This window comes from Palaemon carinicauda, chromosome 19, assembly GCF_036898095.1.
Source record: "Palaemon carinicauda isolate YSFRI2023 chromosome 19, ASM3689809v2, whole genome shotgun sequence".
Taxonomy (NCBI): domain Eukaryota; kingdom Metazoa; phylum Arthropoda; class Malacostraca; order Decapoda; family Palaemonidae; genus Palaemon; species Palaemon carinicauda.
Genome location: NC_090743.1, coordinates 76,148,649 through 76,171,487, shown reverse-complemented (window position 1 = coordinate 76,171,487; position 22,839 = coordinate 76,148,649). Strand labels below are relative to the sequence as shown.

Below are 22,839 nucleotides of genomic sequence, written 5' to 3'. Positions count from 1 at the left end.
GGCGAACGTGGAAGCGCCCATGCGCGGTAACGCAGGAACGCAAACGAAGGTGAGCGAAGGAGCGCAGAAGGAGGGTGAGCGTGGTAGGAAGGGCGAGAGCTGGTGGTCGGCGAGCGATAACCCATAGACGAGCAATGGATACTGCAAGAAATAAGCCGACGTTTGTGCGAAGAAACACTGTCAGTTCGAGCGACGGAACACCGTCGGTTCGCGCGACGGCGTGCGACGGAACACCGTCGGTTCGCGCGACGGCGTGCGACGGAACACAGTCGGTTCGCGCGACGGCGTGCGACGGAACACCGTTGGTTCGCGCGACGGCATGCGACGGAACACCGTCGGTTCGCGGGACGGAACACCGTCGGTTCGCGGGACGGAACACCGTCGGTTCGCGGGACGGAACACCGTCGGTTCGCGCGACGGAACACCGTCGGTTCGCGCGACGGAACACCGTCCGTCCGCGCGACGGAACACCGTCCGTCCGCGCGACGGAACACCGTCCGTCCGCGCGACGGAACACCGTCCGTCCGCGCGACGGAAAACCGTTGGTTCGCGCGTGGGCGAACATTGGAGAGCATGGGCGCGGACGCGCATGAACGTAGACGTGCAGGCGTGTGGGCGCGCAGGCGAATGATCACGCGGGCACACAGGCAAGCGGTCGCGCGGGCGAACGGTCGCGCGGGCGAACGGTCGCGCGGGCGAGCAGGCGAGCGAACGCGCGGGCGCGCGGGCGCGCAGGCGAGCGGTCGCGAGGGTGGGCAGGTGAATGAGCGCGAGTCCGAGGCGGCGAACGCAAGCGTTAGCGCGATGGCGAGGAAACGCGCTGCCACGTGGGCGAGGAAGACCGCTGGCGATATGGATCAACAGGCAATCGGTGGTGAGCTGGTGAGCGCTAATGCGCAGGTTGGCAATGGCGCGTTGTGGCATGCCGACGCGATGGCGAGCAGCATGCGCAGGTGAGCGATCGTGCGATGGCGAGCAGCATGCGAAGGTGAGCGATCGCGAGCAGCATGCGCAGGTGGGCGATCGCGCGATGGTGATCAGCATACGCAGGGTCGCGCGATGGTGATCAGCATGCCAGGGTCGCGCGATGGCGATCAGCATGCGCAGGTGGGCGGTCGCGCGATGGCGAGCAGCATCCGCAGGTGGGCGGTCGCGCGATGGCGAGCAGCATCCGCAGGTGGGCGGTCGCGCGATGGCGAGCAGCATCCGCAGTTGAGGGTCGCGCGATGGCGAGCAGCATCCGCAGGTAGGCGATCGCGCGATGGCGAGCAGCATGCGTAGGGTTGCGCGATGGTGATCAGCATGCGTAGGGTCGCGCGATGGCGATCAGCATGCGTAGGGTCGCGCGATGGCGATCAGCATCCGCAGGTGTGCGGTCGCGCGATGGCGATCAGCATCCGCAGGTGGGCGGTCGCGCGATGGGGAGCAGCATCCGCAGGTGGGCGGTCGCGCGATGGTGAGCAGCATGCGCAGGTGAGCTAGTAGCTGGCGAACCATGTTCCTTCAGAAGTGTTGGAGAACGTTGGCGTGCCGGCTGTTACACACGCGGGCGATCCGGAGATCGCCGAGAGACAGGTGATCGCTGGCGAGCTGATGATCGCTGACGAGCAGAAGGCAACGCGTGGAAGCCTGCGCATAGAAGAAGAGTCCTTGACCCCGACCTGAACCGAAGTTCTAGATCGCGAGGGCGAACGTGGGCGCGTAACAGGAACCAACAGGAACAGCAGGGATGATCATCATGAGAGTGCTGACGAACAGGAGAGCGCTGATGAGCAGGAGAGCGCCTGTGCGCTAACACTGAGCAGGAGCAGGAGAGAACACAGCAGAAGGGCGCGCAGGGGAACCCTGACACGCAAGGGAAGAACCCCCGTGGGAGACAACCCTTTGCCCCGAAGGGATCGTTGTCCGCCGGGAGACTGATGTCCGTCGGAAGACCTTTGTCCGTCGGGAAGACCGTTGTCCGTCGGGAAGATCGTTGCCCGTCGGAAGACGAGATCAGACTGCTGTTCATCTGCACCAAGGCGGAAGATCAAGAAAAAGGAGTTGTAGGCTGCAAACGGAGATTCAAAAAGGCGCCTCTAGCACCCTTATAGGGAGATGAGAGGCCCTTACGACGAGGCGGACGGTGGGCCTTACGGCACGGGAGGCCAACAGCAACAGCAACAGAAGAATCCTCCGAAGAGGAGTCTCTATGAGTGTACTCTCTCGCGAACGAAAGAGAAACACTTCGTAGAAGAGACTGGTCAGCCAGTGACCTAAAAGGAGCAATCCTCCGAAGAGGAGCTCCTGCAGTTGTCCAGCCCCTTGAGCGAAACTGCAGGTGTGATCGCTCAGCACCAAGAGCATAGTCGCACGATAAAAAGGCAAGAGAAGAACCCCCCAAAAGGGGAAAAACTCAAGCCTGGACAGGAAAAACTTCCCTCGGAAGGAAAGTTACCCGCCCAAGGAGGCAAGCCTCTTGAGAGTTCTAAAATGAACTGGAGAGCTGTCCGTCATCACGGGAGTACTTCCAGTAGAAGGAGACACGCCCCTGACGAAAATACAAGGGGGGGAGGCAGCAACAGCCGAATCCCCAGGACTCAACAAGACAGCTCACACCGTTGCCATATTACAGAAACGAACTAGATCGGAAACTGTAAAAAAATAAAACAAAAAACGTTAGTACACATTCATTCCCCCGGGAAGGCTCCGAAGAGGAATCCCGAGGGAAAGGAAACAAGAATTACACAACAGGCACATGCCCTCACAACCACTTACACTCACGGAAGGAGAGCTGTAACCAAAACAGAATTATAACAATTATAATTATGTAACTATGTAATTATGTAATTAAAAAAAAAAAACTACAATTAGATTCATAAACTAATTGAGACAAACGTACGGCGTAGCAACCCCCCCATGCGGAAAGGAAGCTACAAGGGCGTAGTAACACGTAGTAAAAGGGTGAACGACCTCAAGAGAGAGAGAGAGAGAAAGAAATAAGTCAAACTCGATCGCCACCCATAAAATTACGCCGTGGTGGCCTAACTGCCGAGGACTCCACGTAGATATCGTACACTACACACACAACTCTGAAAAGGAAGCTTACTGATTTCTATACTCAAATATATATACAAACATGAAAACATGTTTACATATATATTGAGTAAATGAAAAGTAAGCGATTAAGTAAAGACAAAACAAACAATGGCTGCAAAGAGAGGACCAAGACAGAGACGTCTGTCACAGTCCGAGCCAAAAGTGAAAAGTGAGCATTCATCTGTGTGTGAAGGGGGGAGGGGTAGCTAGCTACCACTCCCCTACCCCCCCCCCCGCTAACTAGCGCGGGGGTAATACACCCTCGTTAAATTCTAATGGCTCGCCATTTCAGCTGCGCTAAAAGGTAAACCCTCTGTAAATAGCGTGGTTTGTATTTCGGTTACGGAACAAATATAATTTTTAAACATAAAACTTACCCGTTGGTTATATAAGAATGGCTGATTGACACCCTTGGTGGTGGGTCAGAGACAGCAACGTAATTGGAAATTCACTTAAGAGTTAAATATAACAAACTTAAGAGGTTCGTACCTGATAAGGAAGCTGACTGCAATGGTTCTCTGCCTCATTCTGTCTGCCATCCTTAGGAGATCCAGCGGTCCACCCAGGGGGCTGACGATCTCTAGGAGCTGTTAAACGGTGCCATAACCTATAACTTGACAGGACCTCAACTAATACCCTTGTTCCGGGCACTCTCAAGGAACAAAATGACCACCTGAACAAATCAAAGATTGTGGAAGACTGTCGACCAATCTCCACCTACAACCATAAAAACTATACAAGTTCCAAGAGGGAGAAAGGGGTACTAGGAATTAGGGGAGCGTAGTGGTATATCCTTCACCTACTACTGCATTCGCCACAACGAATGGACCCAAGGTGTAGCAGTCCTCATTAAGAGTCTGGACCCGTTTCAAATAATGGGATGCGAATACAGATTTACTTCTCCAAAAAGTTATATCCATTATGCTTTGCACAGAACGATTTTGTTTAAAAGCCACCAAAGTAGCTACGGCTCTAACTTCGTGCGTCTTTACCTTGAGCAGCTTAAGGTCTGCCTCACCCCACTGGGTGTGAGCCTCTCTAATCAAGAGCCTTATGAAAAAGAATAAGACATTTTTCGACATAGGCAATGTAGGCTTCTTAACTGCACACCAAAGAGCCTCTGAGTTGCCTCTCAAATTCTTTGTTCTGTCCAAATAGAACCTTAGTGCTCTAACAGGACAGAGCACCTTCTCCAACTCCTCGCCCATTACATCATAGAGATTAGCAATCTCAAAAGACTTAGGCCATGGATGGGAAGGACGTTCATTCTTGGCCAGAAAATCAAGCTGCAAGGAGCATATGGCTTTCCCATCTCGGAAACCAATGTTCTTGCTCAAAGCGTGAGCCTCACTGACTCTTTTAGCTGTCGCCAAACTAACTAAGAAAAGTGTCTTCAAGGTTAAGTCTTTAAAAAAGGCCGAGAGCAAAGGCTTGAATCTGTCACTTATGAGGAATTTAAGAACATCCAAATTCCAGGCAGGCGATTCTTGTTGTCGCCTCTTAGAAGTTTCAAAAGACCTAAGCTACAACCTTCCAGGTCTTTATTGTTGAAGAGATCCAAATCTCTGTGTCTGAAAACAGCAGCCAGCATACTTCTGTACCCCTTGATGGTTGAGGAGGAAAAGTTATGCTTATTTCTAAGATCTAAGAAGAAACTGGCAATCTGTGCTATAGAGATACTGGATGAAGAAACCGAGTTAGCTCTACACCATTCTCTGAATACCTCCTACTTGGAATGATACATCCTGATGGTAGAAGTCCTCCCTGCTCTTGCAATAGCCTTGGCTGCCTCCTTCGAAAATCCTCTAGATCTTGCGAGTTTTTCGATAGTGTGAAGGCAGTCAGACGTAGAGCTCGGAGGTTTAGATGGTTTCTTGCCAAGTGAGGTTGTTTAAGAAGATCTGCTCTTAATGGTAGGCTTCTCGGAACGTCCACCATCCAATCCAGTACCTCTGTGAACCAACTTCTTGACGGCCAGAAAGGAGCCACTAGGGTCATCCTGGTTCCCTCGTGAGACACGAACTTCTGTAACACCTTGTACAGGATTTTGAAAGGTGGAAACGCGTACACGTCCATGTGTGACCAATCCAACAGAACGCATCTATGTGAGTTGCCTCGAAATCCAGAACTGGCGAGCAATATGTCTCCAGCCTTTTCGTCTTCCAGGTTGCAAACAGGTCTACGAGAGGACGACCCCACATCCGCCACAGTCTCTTGCAAACGTCTAGGTGCAATGTCCAATCTGTGGGGAGAACTTGATTCCTTCTGCTGAGTCTGTCCGCACTCACGTTCTTGACTCCCTGAATAAATCGTGTCAATAAGGTAACTTTCCTTTCCTTCGCCCATAAAAGAAGAGGTCTTGCTATCTCGTAAAGAGACTTCGAGCGAGGCCCGCCAAAGCCGTGGTGCTGTCGGCATTGACCAGTACCACTTTGCCTAGGACTAGTTTCTCGAAGCCTTTGAGGGATAAATGCACTGCTAAAAGCTCCTTCTGATTGATATGGAGGTTTTCTTGCTCCTTTGTCCACAGACCTGAGATCTCTGCCTTCCCTAAGGTTGCTCCCCACCCCGAGTTTGAGGCGTCGGAAAACAACACGAGGTCTGGGCTCTTTTGCTCCAACGAGAGGCCCTCCTGAAGTCTGTGTATGTTGTTCCACCACTGAAGGTGTGTTCTTATGGGATTCATAATGGGAATACTTTCCCTGTCGAGACTGTCCCCTTTCTTCCAATGATAATTGAGATGAAATTGAAGGGGGCGTAAGTGCAGCCTCCCCAGTGACACAAACTTTTCCAACTGACTCATCCACTCTCTCACCGAACTGACGTCCTTTTTTATAAAGGCACAAAGCTTTAGGAGAGCTGACAGAATCCTTGCAGGCGACGGAAAAGCCTGAAAAGTCCGACTCTGAATCTCCATCCCCAAATAAAGAATCTTCTGGGATGGAGTCAGCTTTGACTTCTTTGAACTCACTAGGAGTCCCAATTCCTTTGACAAATTCAACGTCAGCTGCAGATCCTTCAAACAGCGATCGGCCGAGGGGGCTCTTATGATCCAATCGTCCAAGTACAGGGAGCCTCTGATGCCCCTTGAGTGTAGCATGCTCGCCACATTCAGCATGATCTTCGTGAATACCAGAGGAGCTTTGCTGAGACCGAAACATAAGGCCCGGAACTGGAAGACTTCCTTCCCGTACACGAACCTCAGATAACGTCTGCAACTCGGATGTATTGGGACATGAAAGTAAGCGTCCTGGAGGTCCAATGATACCATCCAGTCGCTCTTCCTTACTGCTGCCAGCACGGTTTTCTGAGTTTCCATGGTGAACGAATTCTAGACGTAGCTGTTGAGGGCACTTACTTCCAGAACTGGCCTCCATTCCCCTGAACTCTTGGGGACCAAGAACAAACGGTTGTAAAACCCTGGCGATTTTAAGTCCCGCACCCTGTCTATCGCTTTCTTCTCTAGCAAGAGGGACATCTGAAGCCGCATGGCTTGCCTCTTTGGTCCTTCCCTGTATTTGGGCGAGAGATCCATAGGCTCTGTGGCTAATGGAGGTTTTTGAGAAGAATGGGATTTTGTATCCTTCCTTAAAACAAGAACGGACCAAGGGTCCGCTCCTCTTCTCTCCCAGGCCTGCCAGAGGTAATTCAGCCTGGCCCTCACTGCTGTCTGAAGAAGAGGGCAGTCAGACTCTGCCTCGACTGGATTTAGCTCCTCATTTCTTGGACTTCTTCCCGTCGGGCCTGAAATTACCCCTTCCGACAGGTTAACCACAAAAGGGCTGAGCGGATTGTGAAAACGAAGTAACTTCCTTTGGTCTACGGGAAGGAAATGAAGTAGGCAGCACCTTCCTAGCTGTCTTGGCAACCAGATCATGGGTAGCCTTCTGGGTCAGCGCAGCGGCAATTTCCCTTACCAGCTCTTGAGGGAATAGCGCAGAAGACAGTGGCGCAAAAAGTAACTCCAATCTCTGAAAAGAGAGTGACCCCAACGGAGAGGAAAGAACACATAGTTGCCCTCTTCTTGACAACTCCAGCCATGAATAGGGCAGCCAATTCGTTTGAACCGTCTCTAACTGCCTTGTCCATACATGACATTAGTTGAATGAGGTTACTAGTGTCAGTGCCCTTCATTTCCGACACTTTCCTCCCCAAGGCTCCCAGAGACCAGTCCAGAAAGTTAAACACTTCGAAAGCCCTGAACATGCCTTTCAAGAGATGGTCAAACTCAGACATAGACCACCATACTTTAGTCTTCCTCATAGCTAGCCGACGTGAAAAGTCTACTAGGCTCAAGAAATCTCCCTGGGCAGAGGCAGGAACTCCCAAGCCTAAGACTTCTCCTGTCTCATACCAAACACTAGACTTGGAGGCTAGTCTGGCAGGAGGAAAAGCGAAACGTCTTGCCAAGGACTTTCTTCGAATCCATCCACACTCCCATTAACTTTAACGCCCTCTTAGAGGAGCGAGAGAGTACCATCTTCGTGAACATAGACGCTCTTGCTGCTTTACCAAGGGTAAAATCCGAAGGCGGAGAACGCGGGGCTACAGGAGTAAAATGGTCTGGGAATAACTCTGTAATGACCAGCATTAACTTCTTGAGGTCCACCGAATGTTGAGGTGGTTTATCCTCTTCTCCCTTCGAGATCTCGTCCAACGGTTCATCCGGGGAGAAAACCTCATCCGGCTCCTCCTCCAAAGAAAATCAGCCGCTGCAGCAGTGCCTTATTCAGAGAGGCGCCGTTCCTGCGTAGACGCATCAGCGCTGACGTGCGCTGTTCAATATTCCCATCTGCATGACGTTCACTAGCCTTGCGCTTGTTGTCACGTTCGGTTTGTGGAATCGTATCCAACTGATGCGAGACGACAAGGGTCGACTGACGTGTGGAGTCATGGGTTGGCTGACGCGTGGCATCATGGGTTGACTGACGCGTGCCGCCATGGGCAGACTGACGTGCGGCGTCATGGATTGACTGACGTGTGTCGTTGTGGGTAGACTGACGCGCGGCGTCATGGGATGACTGACGTGTGCCATCATGAGTAGACTGACGTGCGGTGTCATGGGTTAACTGACGCGTAGCGTCTGACTGACGCTCCGTATCGCGTCCGCTTCTGTCCCGCCGCTTAGCGGCCCGCTCCGTTGTTTGGCGAATGTCGTCGCGTTTGGAAGACCGAAGTTCAGCGTTTTGAGCGATCGATTGATGCTGAGAAGCAGGTCCCTGACGAGACGCATCCACCTCAACCTGTCGTTGAACACTGCGGGTGGGAGGTCGCCTGTGCAACAACGCATCATTGCCGGAACCAACAGGCCGCCTGTGCGACAACGCATCTAAACCGGAAGACTGACGCCCAACCGCACTGCCAACAGCAGGCCGATAAGATTGCAAAAGCAACGAGAGTTGCTGCTTCATGCCCAACAGCATAGACCATTTGGGATCACCCTTAGGCGACATGAGTGCAGCCTCCTCCAACGCAAATTCGCCTCCCTCATCGCTTCCAAATCGCTCCCGACTTTCGGGAGACGAACACCAGTCTGATGGAAGCGGCGGTGCATGAACCGTAACACCAGAACTAGGGATCAGCTCCGAATCTGATTGCACCAAACCTTTACAGTATCTATTTCAGAACTCCCGTCAAGAGCGTTTCGCCGGCGAACCCTCGCCAAGGGACTGAAAATGCTCAGGTGTATCCCAATGGCTACAGCCAGGCTCTTGCGGAGGAGAATCGTGTTGCTGTACCACTGCGTCTCCTTTTCTCTTATGAGGTCTAGAGGCTTGACGCCAGACCTCGTCCAGCGTAACTTCATCCAAAGATGGCGATAATGCACTAACCTCACCTTTCCTAAGGTGAGGGTGAGCGACCTGTGATACGACAGCAGGCACGCTCGAGGGGACGTCTGCGCGAGTGATGACGCCTCTCGTTCCCTTTCGCCGTTCGACGTTACTTCTCCCATGGGTTCGGGAGCTTGAAAGAGGTCTAAGGCTAAGTGAACGACAGGATCGCTCAGACGCACCCTCCACAACACTGAACACATTAGCCAAACTTTTCGCACTTGATAGGTCGCCTGTGCGACAACTTTTAAGCAAATTAATTTTGTACATAATCTGGTTCTTGTCCGTCACTAGTGATTCAACTCTTACGCCGAGAGCTTGAATCGCGGACAACATATCCTTCATCGTAGGTTCCTTCGGTTCTTGATCTACCACTACAGGGGAAGGATTAGGATCAATGACATTGGATACAGGTAAATCTACAGAACGAGAAGAACTGCGTCTAATTCTGTCTCTCTCTAGTCTCCGAGTATAGCGCTCAAAAGCTAACCACTCACTTTCGGTTAAAGAAAAGCATTCTTCGCACCGATCCCAAAAAGTACAAGTTTTGCCCCTACATTTCACACAAATCGTATGAGGTTCAACAGAAGCTTTAGGAAGACGAGTATGACATCCTTTAATACACTTCCTATATACAGGGGTGGGGTCGGCCATATTGAATGGTTATGAGAGAGATCAAAACATGAACAAGGGTCAAAACTACAGTTGTACCTCTACATACGAATTTAATTCGTTCCACAACCAACTTCGGATGTAGAAAATGATCGGATGTAGAAACGAATTTTCCCATAAGAATACATGGTAATTCATTTAATTCGTTCCTCAGCCTAAAAACCCATAATAAATCCTTAATAAATGGCTACACATAATTACACATAACAATAACATAACTGCATAATATGAAAGAAGCATGTAAAAAAGAGAATTATAAAGAAATAATAAATAAAAAATTTGTTTTATTGCCACCTTACCTTACAGACAGGCCAACGCAGGTGTAGGATTTGCTACGCCAGGAGACGGACGATCGGCGAGAAGGTAGACATGGTGTTAACATGTTCTTTAAATAAATACTCTCTCTCTCTCTCTCTCTCTCTCTCTCTCTCTCTCTCTCTCTCTCTCTCTCTCTCTCTCAGAAAAAAATTAATAGACGTCTCTAACACTAACAGGGAAGAAGAACGAGAGAGAGAGAGAGAGAGAGAGAGAGAGAGAGAGAGAGAGATTAAACAAAAATGAGAGATTAAACAAAAATGTGTTGTGTACATATGATTTTTAACAGCGTTAACGAGTTGAAAGACAGTTAAATGTAACTTAAAAAACAATATCAGCGAATCTGAATTCCTTTATCAAATAAAACAAATATTGATACAAACACACTCGTGTGCGTATGCGCAAACACACACACACGCACGAGGAGACACGATCGGCGAGGAGGTAGAGATGGTGACTGCGATAACATACCGTAACTTACACTACGGAAATTTTAATCTAACTTAGCTTATTTTTTTTTTTTATTTTCATATTTCATATTTTCTCCCTTTTTTTCTTTTGATTTTTTATTTTCATCACTTTCAGTGACGAGTTACGGTATGTTATCGCAGTCACCATCTCTACCTCCTCCCCGACCGTCTCTCTCACTGCGTAGCAATTTTTGCACGTGTGTGTGTTTGTGCATACGCACACGAGTGTGTTTTTATCAATATTTGTTTTAGTTAATAAAGGAATTCAGATTAGCTGTTATTACTTTCTTAGTTACATTTAATTGTTTTTCAACTCGACGCTGCTAAAAATCATATGTACTCTAAACGCATTTTTGTTTAATCTCTCTCTCTCTCTCTCTCTCTCTCTCTCTCTCTCTCGGAAAAAAAAATAATAGACGTATCTAACACTATAACAGCGAAGAAGAACGAGAGAGAGAGAGAGAGAGAGAGAGAGAGAGAGAGAGAGAGAGAGAGAGAGAGAGAGAGAGAGAGAGAGAGATGATTTATTTAAAGAAAATGTTAATGCTATGTTTAGAGAGAAACAGAAAAAGAGAGAAGTCTTATTTAAAAGAGCTTGTTAATGCTATCTTGGTTTTCTTTGCTTCACTTTTTTCTTTCTTTCTGTTCATCACGCTGGCCCTTCTCACAAATGATCGTTGCCAACAATCTCTTTGTCCTTTATCCCTATCAACAAAAGGCGTTCTATCTCTTCCAGGGTTTTGCTACGATGTCTTGTAATAATGGTGAACCCCTTTGATGGTTATTTGCTTCAATGGCTGCCTTCAGCTTGATGATCCTCGAGATCATAGGCCTATTCTGGCCATATTGTTTAACCATACAGTATCACTCACATGCATACTGCTCTCATGTTGTTCTATAATTTCTTGCTTCAATTCTAATGAAAGAATTGCCTTCTTCCTGTACTGAAACTTGGCTTCTTAGGCACCATGATTATAGGTAAAATCAAAAAGGAAATGTGAGAAAAGGAAGAAAATAAGCACTGTTAATAACAGACCAAACAGAGGACAACCACACGATACACACAAGAATAGGGAACTGAGCACACGACGCTCAATGGCGTAATGTTTACTTCGTGTGTCGAAATAAAATTCGGGTGTAGAGTCAAAAATTTGCTCGAATTTTACTTCGGATGTTGGAAAATTCGGATGTAGATACGTTCGTGTGTAGAGGTTCCACTGTATCTAAATAAACCCAAAACAACAAAGAATTCAAGATAATATGAAAGAAAAATCAATAAAGCGAAAGCCCAAAACCAAAAGACAGTGTACATCACCAAATAAACCGTCCAAATCAAAGTAGGTTGCGAGTGAATTCCAATTGTTCCAGCCCGCAATGCCGGCAGGAAAGGTATGAATTGGTTGGAATAGTTCGGCCTGTCTACCGCGAGGGCGCTAGTATACACCTGGCATATCTGCGATTGCCGCAAGATTTTGAATTTCTGCCGGGCGTCCAGGGACTTTAGCCATTCTTATATAACCAGCGGGTAAGTTTTATGTTTAAAAACATATTTTAAGAAGAGTGACATCATTAAAATAAATATTTCTTATATAACTATAAAAACTTAAGCAAAACAAGAGGAAGAGAAATAAGATAGAATGGTGTGCTCGAATGTACCCTTAAGCAAGAGAACTCTAACTCATGACAGTGGAAGACCATGGTACAGAGGCTATGGCACTACTCAAGACTACAGAACAATGGTTTGATTTTGGAGTGTCCTTCTCCTAGAAGAACTACTTACCACAGCTAAAGCATCTCTTCTACCCTTACCAAGAGGAAAGAGGCCACTGAACAATTACAGTGCAGTAACCCCTTGAGTGAAGAAGAATTGTTTGGTAATGTGTTGTCAGGTGTATGAGGACCGAGGAAAATATGTAAAGAATAGGCCAGAGTATTCTGTGTGTGTGTGTAGGCAAAGGGTAAATGAACCGTAACCAGAGAGAAAGATCCAATGTAGTACTGTCTGGCCAGTCAAAAGATCCCATAACTCTCTAGCGGTAGTATCTCAATGGGTGGCTGGTGCCCTGGCCAAGCTACTATAAATATTACTTGTTGGTTAGAGAAATAGACAAGAAAAATATCATGAGCTGTAACGTGATTTTGGGGGAAGCTTGTGTTAAGCAACATAGACTGGTAGTGATGGACTTTAAAATGAAAAGTAGAAAACTCAAAATGACAAAGAGGAGATCTACAATTAAGGTTGGGACCTTAAGGTAGAAAAGTGTGAGTAATTTAGAAGGATTGTGAGAGAAATGACTGAAAGGTTGAACTTAGAGATTGGACAGGGTAACATGGTGGAAAATATTTGGTTGGGTATGGAAGAAATGTGTACGGGAAACGGAGGAATTAGTGGGAAGAACCAGCGGATATGGTGTGTCGAAAGGAGAAAAGAGGTGGTGGAACAGAAAGGTTCAAGAATCAGTTAAGAAGAGGGAAGAGGGACTATGGATGCCTTCTTTATAGTAAAGCAGTTACAGGAAAAGAGACTAGAGGGAAACCAGGAGCTCTTCTGTGCTTTAGTAGATTTAGAAAAGGCTTATGACCAAATACCAAGAGAAGTGAAGTTTTGGTGTTTGAAGAAGATCAAAGTCCTGGAGAAGTTGGTTAGAATGGTAGATATGATTTACAAAAGAACAAGGACAAAAGTAATAACAGCTGTTGGAGAAACAAAAACCTTTGAAATTTGTGTTGGATTACACCAGGGGTCAGTATTGAGCACATTTTTATTTGTGTTGGTCTTGGATGTGTTAAGTGAAGGGATCAGAAATAAAGAGTTGTGGGAGATGCTATAGGCAGATGATTTGGCGATTACTGCTGAAAACAAGGAAGAATTACAGAGAAGGATGGTAGAAAGGCAAGAGACATTTGGAAAGGGGTGGTTTGAGGGTGAATGTGGATAAGACTGAAATGACAAATTCGGAGATAATTTGTATTTTTCCTAACCATACAAACCTTAGCTATTTATATGGGGTATTACTTTCGGCGTAGCTGAAATGACGAGCCAGTAGATTTTTAACGAGGGTTTACTAGCGAGGGGGTAGGGGAGGGGTAACTAGCTACTCCTCCCCCCTCACACACCGGTGAACTGATTCACTTCGCTTAGAGGTAGGACTTCACAGGGGACAGGGCTGGCGGGCAAGTATGTGTAAATAGCTAAGGTTTGTATGGTTAGGAAAAATACAAATTATCTCAGAATTTGTCATTTGTTCCATAACCGAAATACAAACCCCGCTATTTACATGGGGTGACTCAACCCTTAGTTAGGGTGGTAAGTCCCAGCCGTACTGGCTTTGGCTTTGCCCGGGGACTTAGGATCTGAATGTGTAGCACTCAAGATAAGGAGTCCCTGCACCTCGCAAGTTCCTCGCTCCGCAAGGAACGTGCGGCCTACATAAGCTTGTGTGAGAAGGAAAGAAGTGTGACTCGTCCTAGGAAGTTGACCTGAAGTCCTTTAGATGGAAATCTAAGCTAGGACTTTCCCAATACCACCTCGTCAGGGTATGGGGGACGCGACAGTATTATATTAATACTCGGAACACAAGGAAGCATGGTTTACCTGCAGAGGTTTGAGGTCAGCTGTGCAGAGAACCCAGGATGCTGCTTTCCCCAAGAGAGGGGAGGATGAAGAAAAGAGTAAGGGCCAGACATACTTTTTCATTCATGCAGACTAAAACCGGGGTAACAATGCCCTCAACCTTCTGCTACTTGTCCATTAAGGAGCCTGAGGTTAAACCAGCTGTTGTGCAGCCACCACAGGGCCGATAGAGAACGTATCGAGCCTCCTGTGGGTCACGTTCTGCAGGTAGTGGGCTGTGAAAGTCGTTTGACGCTTCCAGACCCCAGCTTGTAGAACCTGCGTCACTGAGAAATTTCTCTTGAATGCCAGGGACGTAGCAATGCCTCTGACATTGTGTGCTCTCGGGCAACGTGACGGAGGAGGGTCTGGATTCAGGGAATGGTGGATGACCCTGCGAATCCAAGCTGAGATAGTTTTCTAAGTGACCCTCCTCTTCGTCCTCCCTGTGCTCACAAACAGGGCTTGCACTCGAAGACGAACTGCAGCTGTTCTCTTCAGATAGAGCCTCAGACTCCTTACTGGGCACAGTAGGAGATGGTCTGGGTCATCTGTTACAGAACGGAGACTCGAAATCCTGAAGGCGTCGAACCGTGGGTCCGGAACTCCAGGATTCTGAGTCTTGGCAACAAACTCAGGGACGAACCCGAACGCTACCTCCCCCCATACGCTTGAATGGGCGACGTCGTACGAGAGACCATGAAGTTCACTGACTCACTTGGCCGAGGCCAAAGCGAGCAGGAACATCGTCTTCCAAGTCAGGTGACGATCAGAAGCCTGACGTAATAGTTTGAACGGAGGTCTCTTAAGATACCTGAGGACACGAACCACGTTCCATGGAGGAGGTCTCACTTCCGACTGAGGGCAGGTAAGCTCGTAGCTTCATATAAGTAGGGAAAGTTCCAGCGAGGAGGAAATGTCCATTCCTTTTAGCCTGAAGGCCAGGCTTAAGGCTGAGCGATAGCCTTTCACCGCCGAGACCGAAAGGCGCATTTCTTCCCGCAAATACACAAGGAACTCCAATATTGCTCGAATAGTGGCATCGAGGGGAGAGATACCCCTTCCCTGACACCAACCACAGAAGACTCTCCACTTTGCCTGGTAGATCCCTGCAGATGACTTTCGCAGGTGTCAAGACATCCTCTCCGCAACTTGTTGCGAAAAGCCTCTCTCTGTGAGGAGATGCCGGATAATCTCCAGGCGTGAAACCGAAGCGATGCTACGGCTTTGTGGAAGATGTTGCAGTGTGGTTGCTTGAGTAGTTCGTGTCGTGGAGGAAGCTCACTCGGGAGTTCCGTCAGGAGCTGCAGAAGGTCCGGGAACCACTCTGCATGATGCCATAGCGGAGCTATTAGGGTCATTGACAGGTTGACCAATAGTCTGGTCTTGTTGAGCACCCTTCTCATCAGACCAAACGGTGGGAAGGCGTAGGTGTCGATGTTATCCCACCGTTGTTGGAAGGCATCTTGCCAGAGTGCCTTGGGGTCCAGGACTGGGGAACAGTACAGCGGAAGCTTGAAGTTCAAGGCTGTCGCGAACAGGTCCACCGTCGGGGAACCCCACAAAGTCAGGACTTTGCTGGCTACTAGAGGATCCAAAGACCACTCTGCTCAGACTGTCGGCGAGCACATTCCTCTTGCCTGGAATGAAGCGAGCCCATAGTGGAATAGAGTGGACTTCGGTCCATCTCAGTACCTCTACTGCAAGATGGGATAGCTGTTGTGAAAAGGTACCTCCCTGCTTGTTGATATAAGCCACCACCGTGGTGTTGTCGCTCATCACCACCACGGAGTGACCTGCCAGGATCCGTTGGAACTGTTGAAGTGCCAGATATACGGCCTTCATTTCTAGCAGATTTATGTGGAGGCACTTTTCTGATTCTGACCATAGGCCTGAAATCCTGTGGTTCAGAACGTGGGCCCCCCACCCTTCTTTTGAAGCATCCGAGAACAGCATCAAATCTGGGGGGAGGATGAGAAGATCCACTCCCATTCGAAGGTTTTCGTCCGTCACCCTCCACTGAGGGTCCGTCCGTTCCGTAGGACCCATAGGGACCGGGATGTCCAGGGAATCGTGGCCTTGATTCCACCGGGACTTGAGCCGCCATTGCAGGGATCTCATCCTGAGGCGGCCGTTTGGAACCAGACGGACTAAGGAGGAAAGGTGACCTAGGAGACGTAACCACGATTGGGCTGGAAGCTCTTCTCATCTGAGGAAAGGATCTGCGACCCTCCTCAGCCTTGCTATCCTGTCGTCTGATGGAAAGGCTTTGTGGAGATTGGTGTCCAATATCATGCCTAGATATACCAGTCGTTGAGATGGAAGCAGAGAAGACTTCGAGATTTACCATGATCCCTAGATCTTGGCAAAGTCCCAGAAGCTTGTCTCGGTGTCGAAGAAGGGTCTACTCCGAGTCTGCCAGGATCAGCCAGTCGTCCAGATAACAGAGGAGACGGATGCCGATCCTGTGTGCCCATGAAGATATCAGGGTGAACACTCTGGTGAAAACCTGCGGTGCTGTGGAGAGACTGAAACACAGCACCCTGAGCTGGTAGATCTTGTTGTCTAGGCTGAATCTCAAGTACTTCCCGGAAGACGGATGGATTAGGATCTGGAAGTACGCGTCCTTCCGATCCAGTGTACACATGAAGTCTTGCGGTCTCACTGCAAGTCTGACCGTGTCTGCTGTCTCCATGCTGAACGGAGTTTGTTTGACAAACTTGTTCAGGGCTGAGAGGTCAATGACGGGTCTCCAGCCTCCAGACGCCTTCTTTACAAGAAAGAGTTGACTGAAGGAGCCTGGGGAGCCATCGACGACCTCCTGGAGAGCATCCTTCTTGAGCATGGTCTCGACTTCTGCCCGAAGGGCTAGCCCCTTTACCGATCCCATGGCATAGGAGCTCAACGACACTGGATTCGCTGTCAGGGGAGGAAGAGATATCGTGAACGGGACGCGATGTCCCTGACTGATCACGGAGATCGTCCAGGAATCAGCCCCGAGTTGCTGCCAACTGAACACGCAACTTTGTGGGCATCCCCCCACTGGTGGACATGCAGGGGGATTGCCAATTCTAGCGTTTGCGGCCTCGGCCGCTCCCTCTAGGATTCTTGCCTCCCCTGGAGGACTTTCCACCCTTCTTGTCTTTGACAAGAAAGGGCTGCTGTTTGGACACCTTCGTCTATGCTGCCGGCGCTGGTTTCGTCAACTTGGACTGGCGAGGTTGTTGGGGTGCTGGAGGTTTATAGGGCTTAAATGCAAGAGCCCTTTGGAGGAGAGAATCGGGGTTCGATTTCCTCCACCTCTCAGCTGCCTGTTCCACATCCTTGGGCTCAAACAGGCTCTTTCCTAGGATGGAAGAGTGTCTGAGCTTGCAGACATCCACGGCTGGGACCTTCGCGTGGAACCTCTTGGTCACAGCATCACGTCGTTTCAAGATCGAGTTTGCTCACAAGTTCGAAACTTGGTGGGCCAGAAACTCGATGGTACGTATGCCCGAGAGGAGGAAGGTCTCCAGGGCCTTCCTGGTGCTTTCCTTGGAATGATCCTCAGAACGCAACAGGATGCCCAGAGACCCTAGCCAGACATCCAGCCATGAAGTGGCCTGCATGGCACACTTTGCGACCTTCTCCTGACTCAGGATCTCCGTTGCAGAGAATGTCACCTGCCGGTTGGAAAGTCTCTCAAGAGAGACTCCCCTGGTAAGCTCTTCCACGGAGTGGTGAAGAGGAAGAGCTAAACAAGGCTCCTCCATGATCTCGAAATACCTCCTCTGTTGGACATGAGGAGGTGGGAGGAGCTTGTTACCAGCAGAGGAACGTCTGGAGGAGGCGAGTTCCGCAAGCTGGCCCTCAACCTTATCTCTGGCACTCTTCACCCCTTGGGACCAAGGCAGAGCCGCGCTGGCCTTAGAGGGTTTTTGAGTGCCATAGACTTGGTCCAGGGCCGTATCCTTGCCTTCACGAGGGGCGGTCTCGGGGTCCTTAAACTTGCTGAGATGCCTTATCAAGGTCAGGACCTGACAGAAGGCGTGCTCTGAATCATGCTGCTCTCCTCCTGGTAAATTGGCAGCAAAGTCTCCTGTCCCAAAACTGCTCTACTTGGGGGGACACGTGGATGTTCTCCTGGGGTCTCGCTGGCTCTGGTCGAATCCTTGAAGAAGACTTTGGGACGGTCTTCGAGTCCTTCGGTTCCCTTCTAGGAGGGATGCAGGACTCCAGCAAAGAAGCCTGAGGACTCTTCTATGCCCCAGTATGCAACGATTCTCCTACTCGTGGTGGGGTCTCTCCCATTAGTGCGGTGGGAGAAGGTCTCACCTCGGTAGATTCTCCTGAGGACGGAAAAGTTTCATCCACAGGAGAAGGAGAGAATGTCTGAGGGGGGGAAGGAGCCTTCCTTACGGGCTTCTTGAGGGCCAGTTTGACCCTAGGAGAAGTCACCACGAATTCTACTCCTCTCTTCCTCTTTAGTGGGGACGTTGGTTTGAGGCCCAAATCAGCGAAGGCAGGCTTAACAGCCTGGACGACAGCTCTGATAAGGAACCCAAACCAAGGCTGATGACTGATGGAAGCAGTGTCATAGACACCCACTGGAGAGAAGGGGATCGGACGGTCCTTTGGAGTAGACACCACAGGGCCTGCCTGAAAGGAAGAAGAAGAATGGTGCCTAGACCTCTCTGAAGACTTCCCCTCCTCCTGCGAGCGCACTGTCCTGCGCTTGCGGGGGGGGAGATCGTGAAGATGATGACCTGGTTGTGGGCGCTCCTGGAGACTCGCTCGGCTGCTCGCGCTGCGAAACCCGTCGAGAATCGCGCTGGCGCTCGCGCGATGGACAGATCGCGGGTTCGCGCACGGTGAAGGCGCGTGAGCACGTGGGCGCGCGGGCAAGGGTGCGTGTGGGAGCGTGCGGCTGTAAGGACGAGCGTTGGCGCGTTGGCGAGCAATGGCGCACAGGCAAGCAATGGCGCGCAGGCGAGCGTTGGCGCGTAGGGCGATCGTGCTCAGGAGAGAGAGCGCGTGGGCGCGTAAGAGAGCTTCGGAGAGCAGGATCGTGTGCGCCCGGGCGCGCTGAGGGATGCTTGCGCGCAGGAGATCGCTGGCGGGCTGGCGAGCGGTCTGGAGCAGGCGGCTGGGGCGCAGGGCCAGCAGGATTAGAGGAGCATACCGGGGGCTGCTCGTGGGCGCGTGCAGGAGACTTTCCGTGAGCGCGTGGGCGTGTAGCGTCTCGTCCAGCTCTGGAAGGGCGCGCAGGCGAGGGCTGACGTGTAGGCGAGCTTCGAGGGCGCGCAGGTGATCGCGGGCGAGAAGGAGAAGGAAGAATCTTCTTGCCTGTGCCCAGATCCGGGGATCGTGGGCGCCCGAGCGAACGAGGGCGCGCTGACGCGCAGGAGAAAATCGCTGGCGAGCTGGAGATCGTGGGAGCGAAGGAGATCGTGGGAGCGCAGGAGATCATGGGCGCGCCTGGCGCGTGACAGGAACAGGGCACGCAGATGTGCGCTGGCGAGTAGGAGATCGCTGGTGCACATGATAAAGCTGGCGCGTAGGCGAGCGCTTGCGAGCAGGAGAGCGCTGGCGAACAGGAGCACGGTGACGAGCAGGAGAGCGCTGGCGAACAGGAGCACGGTGACGAGCAGGAGAGCGCTGACGAGATGACTCTGCCTCTGCTGCAGGATATCGCTGGCGCGCAGGAAGGTCCTCAGCAACAGCAGGAGAGCGCTTGCACGCTACGACGCGAGCGCGCAGGAGAACGTGGGCGCGCAAGTGAAACCTGGTGCTGAAGAGACTTGCTCACATTGTGAGACAAGTCCTTCTACCCCGAAGGGACCGGAGGCCGTTGGAAAACAGGGTGCGTGGGCGCCCACAGCGCGTCAGCTTCCAGGAACGGAGAAGGAAGATCCACAGGTCTGGCAGGCGTTGGAGATCGCGAACGATCTGCAGAGAGGTCTAGAGATGCAGCTGCAATGGTCAACTCATGTCGAGGAGGAACTTCTGCGGGGGACGTCGAGGGTGAAGAACCGAAGAGGTGCCTCCTAACTCCCTTGTAGGGAGAAGGAAGGCCTCTACGGCGGAGAAGAGGGCGAGCCTTGCGGCGAAGACGACCTCTAGGAGCAGGCACACCATCGTCGGTCCTCCGAAGAGGAGTCTCTCTCAGTGAACTCCCCCGAGGGGGAGAATCACCCGCAGGAGAGACCGTTGGACTCAGCTCCTACCTCGAAGGATGTTGGAGGGGGGAACTGAGCCTTCAGCTACATCAGCAACCAAGGCAGGGGTTTGACCCGACCCGTCGGAAGCCTCTGCCACAACAACGTCAATGATAGACAGAGGATCTACCTCCGCTATCACCAGTGACTGCTTGACAGCTGCTCCCAACTGGATCAAGTCAAACAGGACTTCCCTGGAGGGCGAACCCTTAAGCCCCAAGGAAGCCCAAAGCTGCAATAAATCATCATTAGCCACAGAGTTATCAATATCCTCCCCCGGAGGAGGAGGAGGAGCTGCCTCGTTATGGGAGGCAACTCCCTCTCCCGAACCCCGAGGTTGGTCAACAAAAGAAAGGCCTACGCTACCACTCACCGGACTCTCACGAGAGACCGATCGAGTGGGAGCTTCAGAGGAGGTTCGGGCAGCGGAAGAAGAGTCCTTGGAACTTTCCTTCTTCAAGGCAACCCTTGAAGGAGAAAGATCCCACTTAGACTTCTTCTTCCGTCGCCAGGAAAACCTCTCCCACTGGGAGGTAGACCACTCCCTGCACTCGCTGCAAACATTTTCTCAATCACATCGTTGACCTCTGCAGTACGGACACAAGGTGTGAGGGTCCGTCTCGACCGCCGACATGAAAGTCCCACAAGGGCGGTCGGGTAAGCCAGGGCATTTCCGCATGATAGAGGTAGAGGCCAACTTACGAACACACTCTGAAAGAAAAAGCAAAAAAGATTAAGGCTGTCAAAACGCGAGGGTGAGGTAGACACGTCTGACCGTCACCCGAGCCAAAAGTTAAGAGAATCAGTTCACCGGTGTGTGAAGGGGGGAGGGGTGGCTAGCTACCCCTCCCCTATAGTAAAACCTCGTTAAAAATCTAATGGCTCATCATTTCAGCTACGCCGAAAGTAATACCCCATGTAAATAGCGTGGTTTGTATTTCGGTTACGGAACAAACCGTGGTTAGCAGTAAGGACGGTAGGGACAGGATAGCTATACATGAAAGTAGAGGAGCAGTTATAAAACAGGTAGAAAAATTTAGATACGTGGGATCTACTATGAATCAGGAGGGAGGATGTGAGGCTGAAGTTGACAATTTGATAAAACAAGTATGGGGAGAGTGGAGGGAGGTCACAGGAGTGGTATGTGATAGGAAAATGCCAATCAAGGTGAAGGTCAAGGTCTATACCATAGTAATAAGACCAGTGTTAATGTGTGGATCAGAAACTTGGACTTTAAGATGAAAAGAAGTAAAGCTGGAGAGATCAAAGATGAGAATGCTAAGTGGATTATGGGAATATAACTGTTTGAAAGATTGTAAAGTTATGAAATAAGAAGAATGGCAGTGTAGTGAAGATTAGTGAGATGATAAGAGTGTCACGACTGAGATGGTGTGGGCACATACTAAGGACAGATGGTGGGGAGGGAGTGAGGGCTTGGGAGGAACCTATAAGGGGGAGATGATCAAGAAAGAGGCAGAGAATTAGATGGCAAGATAAAGTCAAGGATAATATGGAGAGAAGAGGTTTGGTGGAAGAGGTGCCTTTGATCAAAGGCATTGGAAAGGGCACGTCACGCAACCGACCCCTTAACGTAGGGATAACAGTGGGGAAAAAGATTACTTACATAACAAGCTTCAACAAAGGGATTTTTACATAAAAAAAAATCTATTTTTGGGTGAGATAGCCATGTCATCCTGATGGACGTTCCTCTAAGCAATTTTCTACTTGGGATATTTCTGCGTGTGATATACCAGAGAATTTTACTTGTAGAGGTATCACGGGTTACTACCCCGAGCAAATATCCTGAAAGATATCGTGTGTATAACAGGGACGTGTTTAAATACAACCACGACTAACCTTCCCCGAATAGAGTTAACCTTGTCTAGAAGGATATGGGAAAGGATCGTTAACGTGGGAGAGCCGTTACAACTCCGATACCAGTGTTAATGTAAACACATGCGCTGGTCGCCATTCCAGCAGCAGGCATTGAAAGAAATGTGGCCTCACACTGAGAATTTGGGAGGGGATGAATAGTAACGGGCAAGTCCATCAGGATGACATGGCTATCTCACCCAAAAATACATATTTTCTATGTCAAAATCCATTATTTTTGGGGGGGGTCGAGCCACGTTGTGATGAAAGTGTACCGGAGAATTAAAAATTCTCACCTGTGGCATACAGTATAAGTATTTAACAATATAAGTGCTATTGTTCCAATCCCACTAACTGTATGAGATTAAAAATTCTCCATAATTAGTGTATATAATGAGGGTTTGTTTTTCACTCCAAATATAACTATTTGGGATAAAATTCCAACTCCATAAGTGGACTATTGGAAGTTTTGTAAACCATAATGGAACCAGAAAGTTATCATTACAGCCCCACAATGTGATAAAGATTACGGAATCAATATAAGTAGGAACACATACAGACTACTAAATAGCCTGTAACAAAAGGGTTACATAAATTAAGAACACTAAATTTCATTAACAAAATTGGGTTCATTATCAAAGAAACACTAAAAGACATACAATCTTTTATTATTTCAAAAGTAATCTAATTTATAGGAATTGAACAAACAATATTTACATATCATGTTTAAAAAACAAGAACTGTTTATAACAGTATGAAGGCATGTAGATCACGATGGAAGTAGCTAGATG

General features: G+C 49.7%; 1 protein-coding gene and 1 pseudogene across 1 annotated transcript; one reads left to right on the top strand and one right to left on the bottom strand.

The window, feature by feature from the left end:
* The window catches only part of LOC137658275 (DNA/RNA-binding protein KIN17 pseudogene), an 88,707-nt pseudogene that overhangs the window by 18,070 nt on the left and 47,798 nt on the right, over positions 1-22,839 (bottom strand).
* Positions 12,850-13,197, top strand: LOC137659076 (uncharacterized). The gene has a single exon (XM_068394163.1). The coding sequence runs from the start codon at positions 12,850-12,852 to the stop codon at positions 13,195-13,197; it is 348 nt and encodes a 115-aa protein (XP_068250264.1).

Excerpts from the sequence above, each read along its gene's own strand:
- LOC137659076 (XM_068394163.1), top strand. The coding sequence starts at position 12,850 with ATGGATGCCTTCTTTATAGTAAAGCAGTTACAGGAAAAGAGACTAGAG.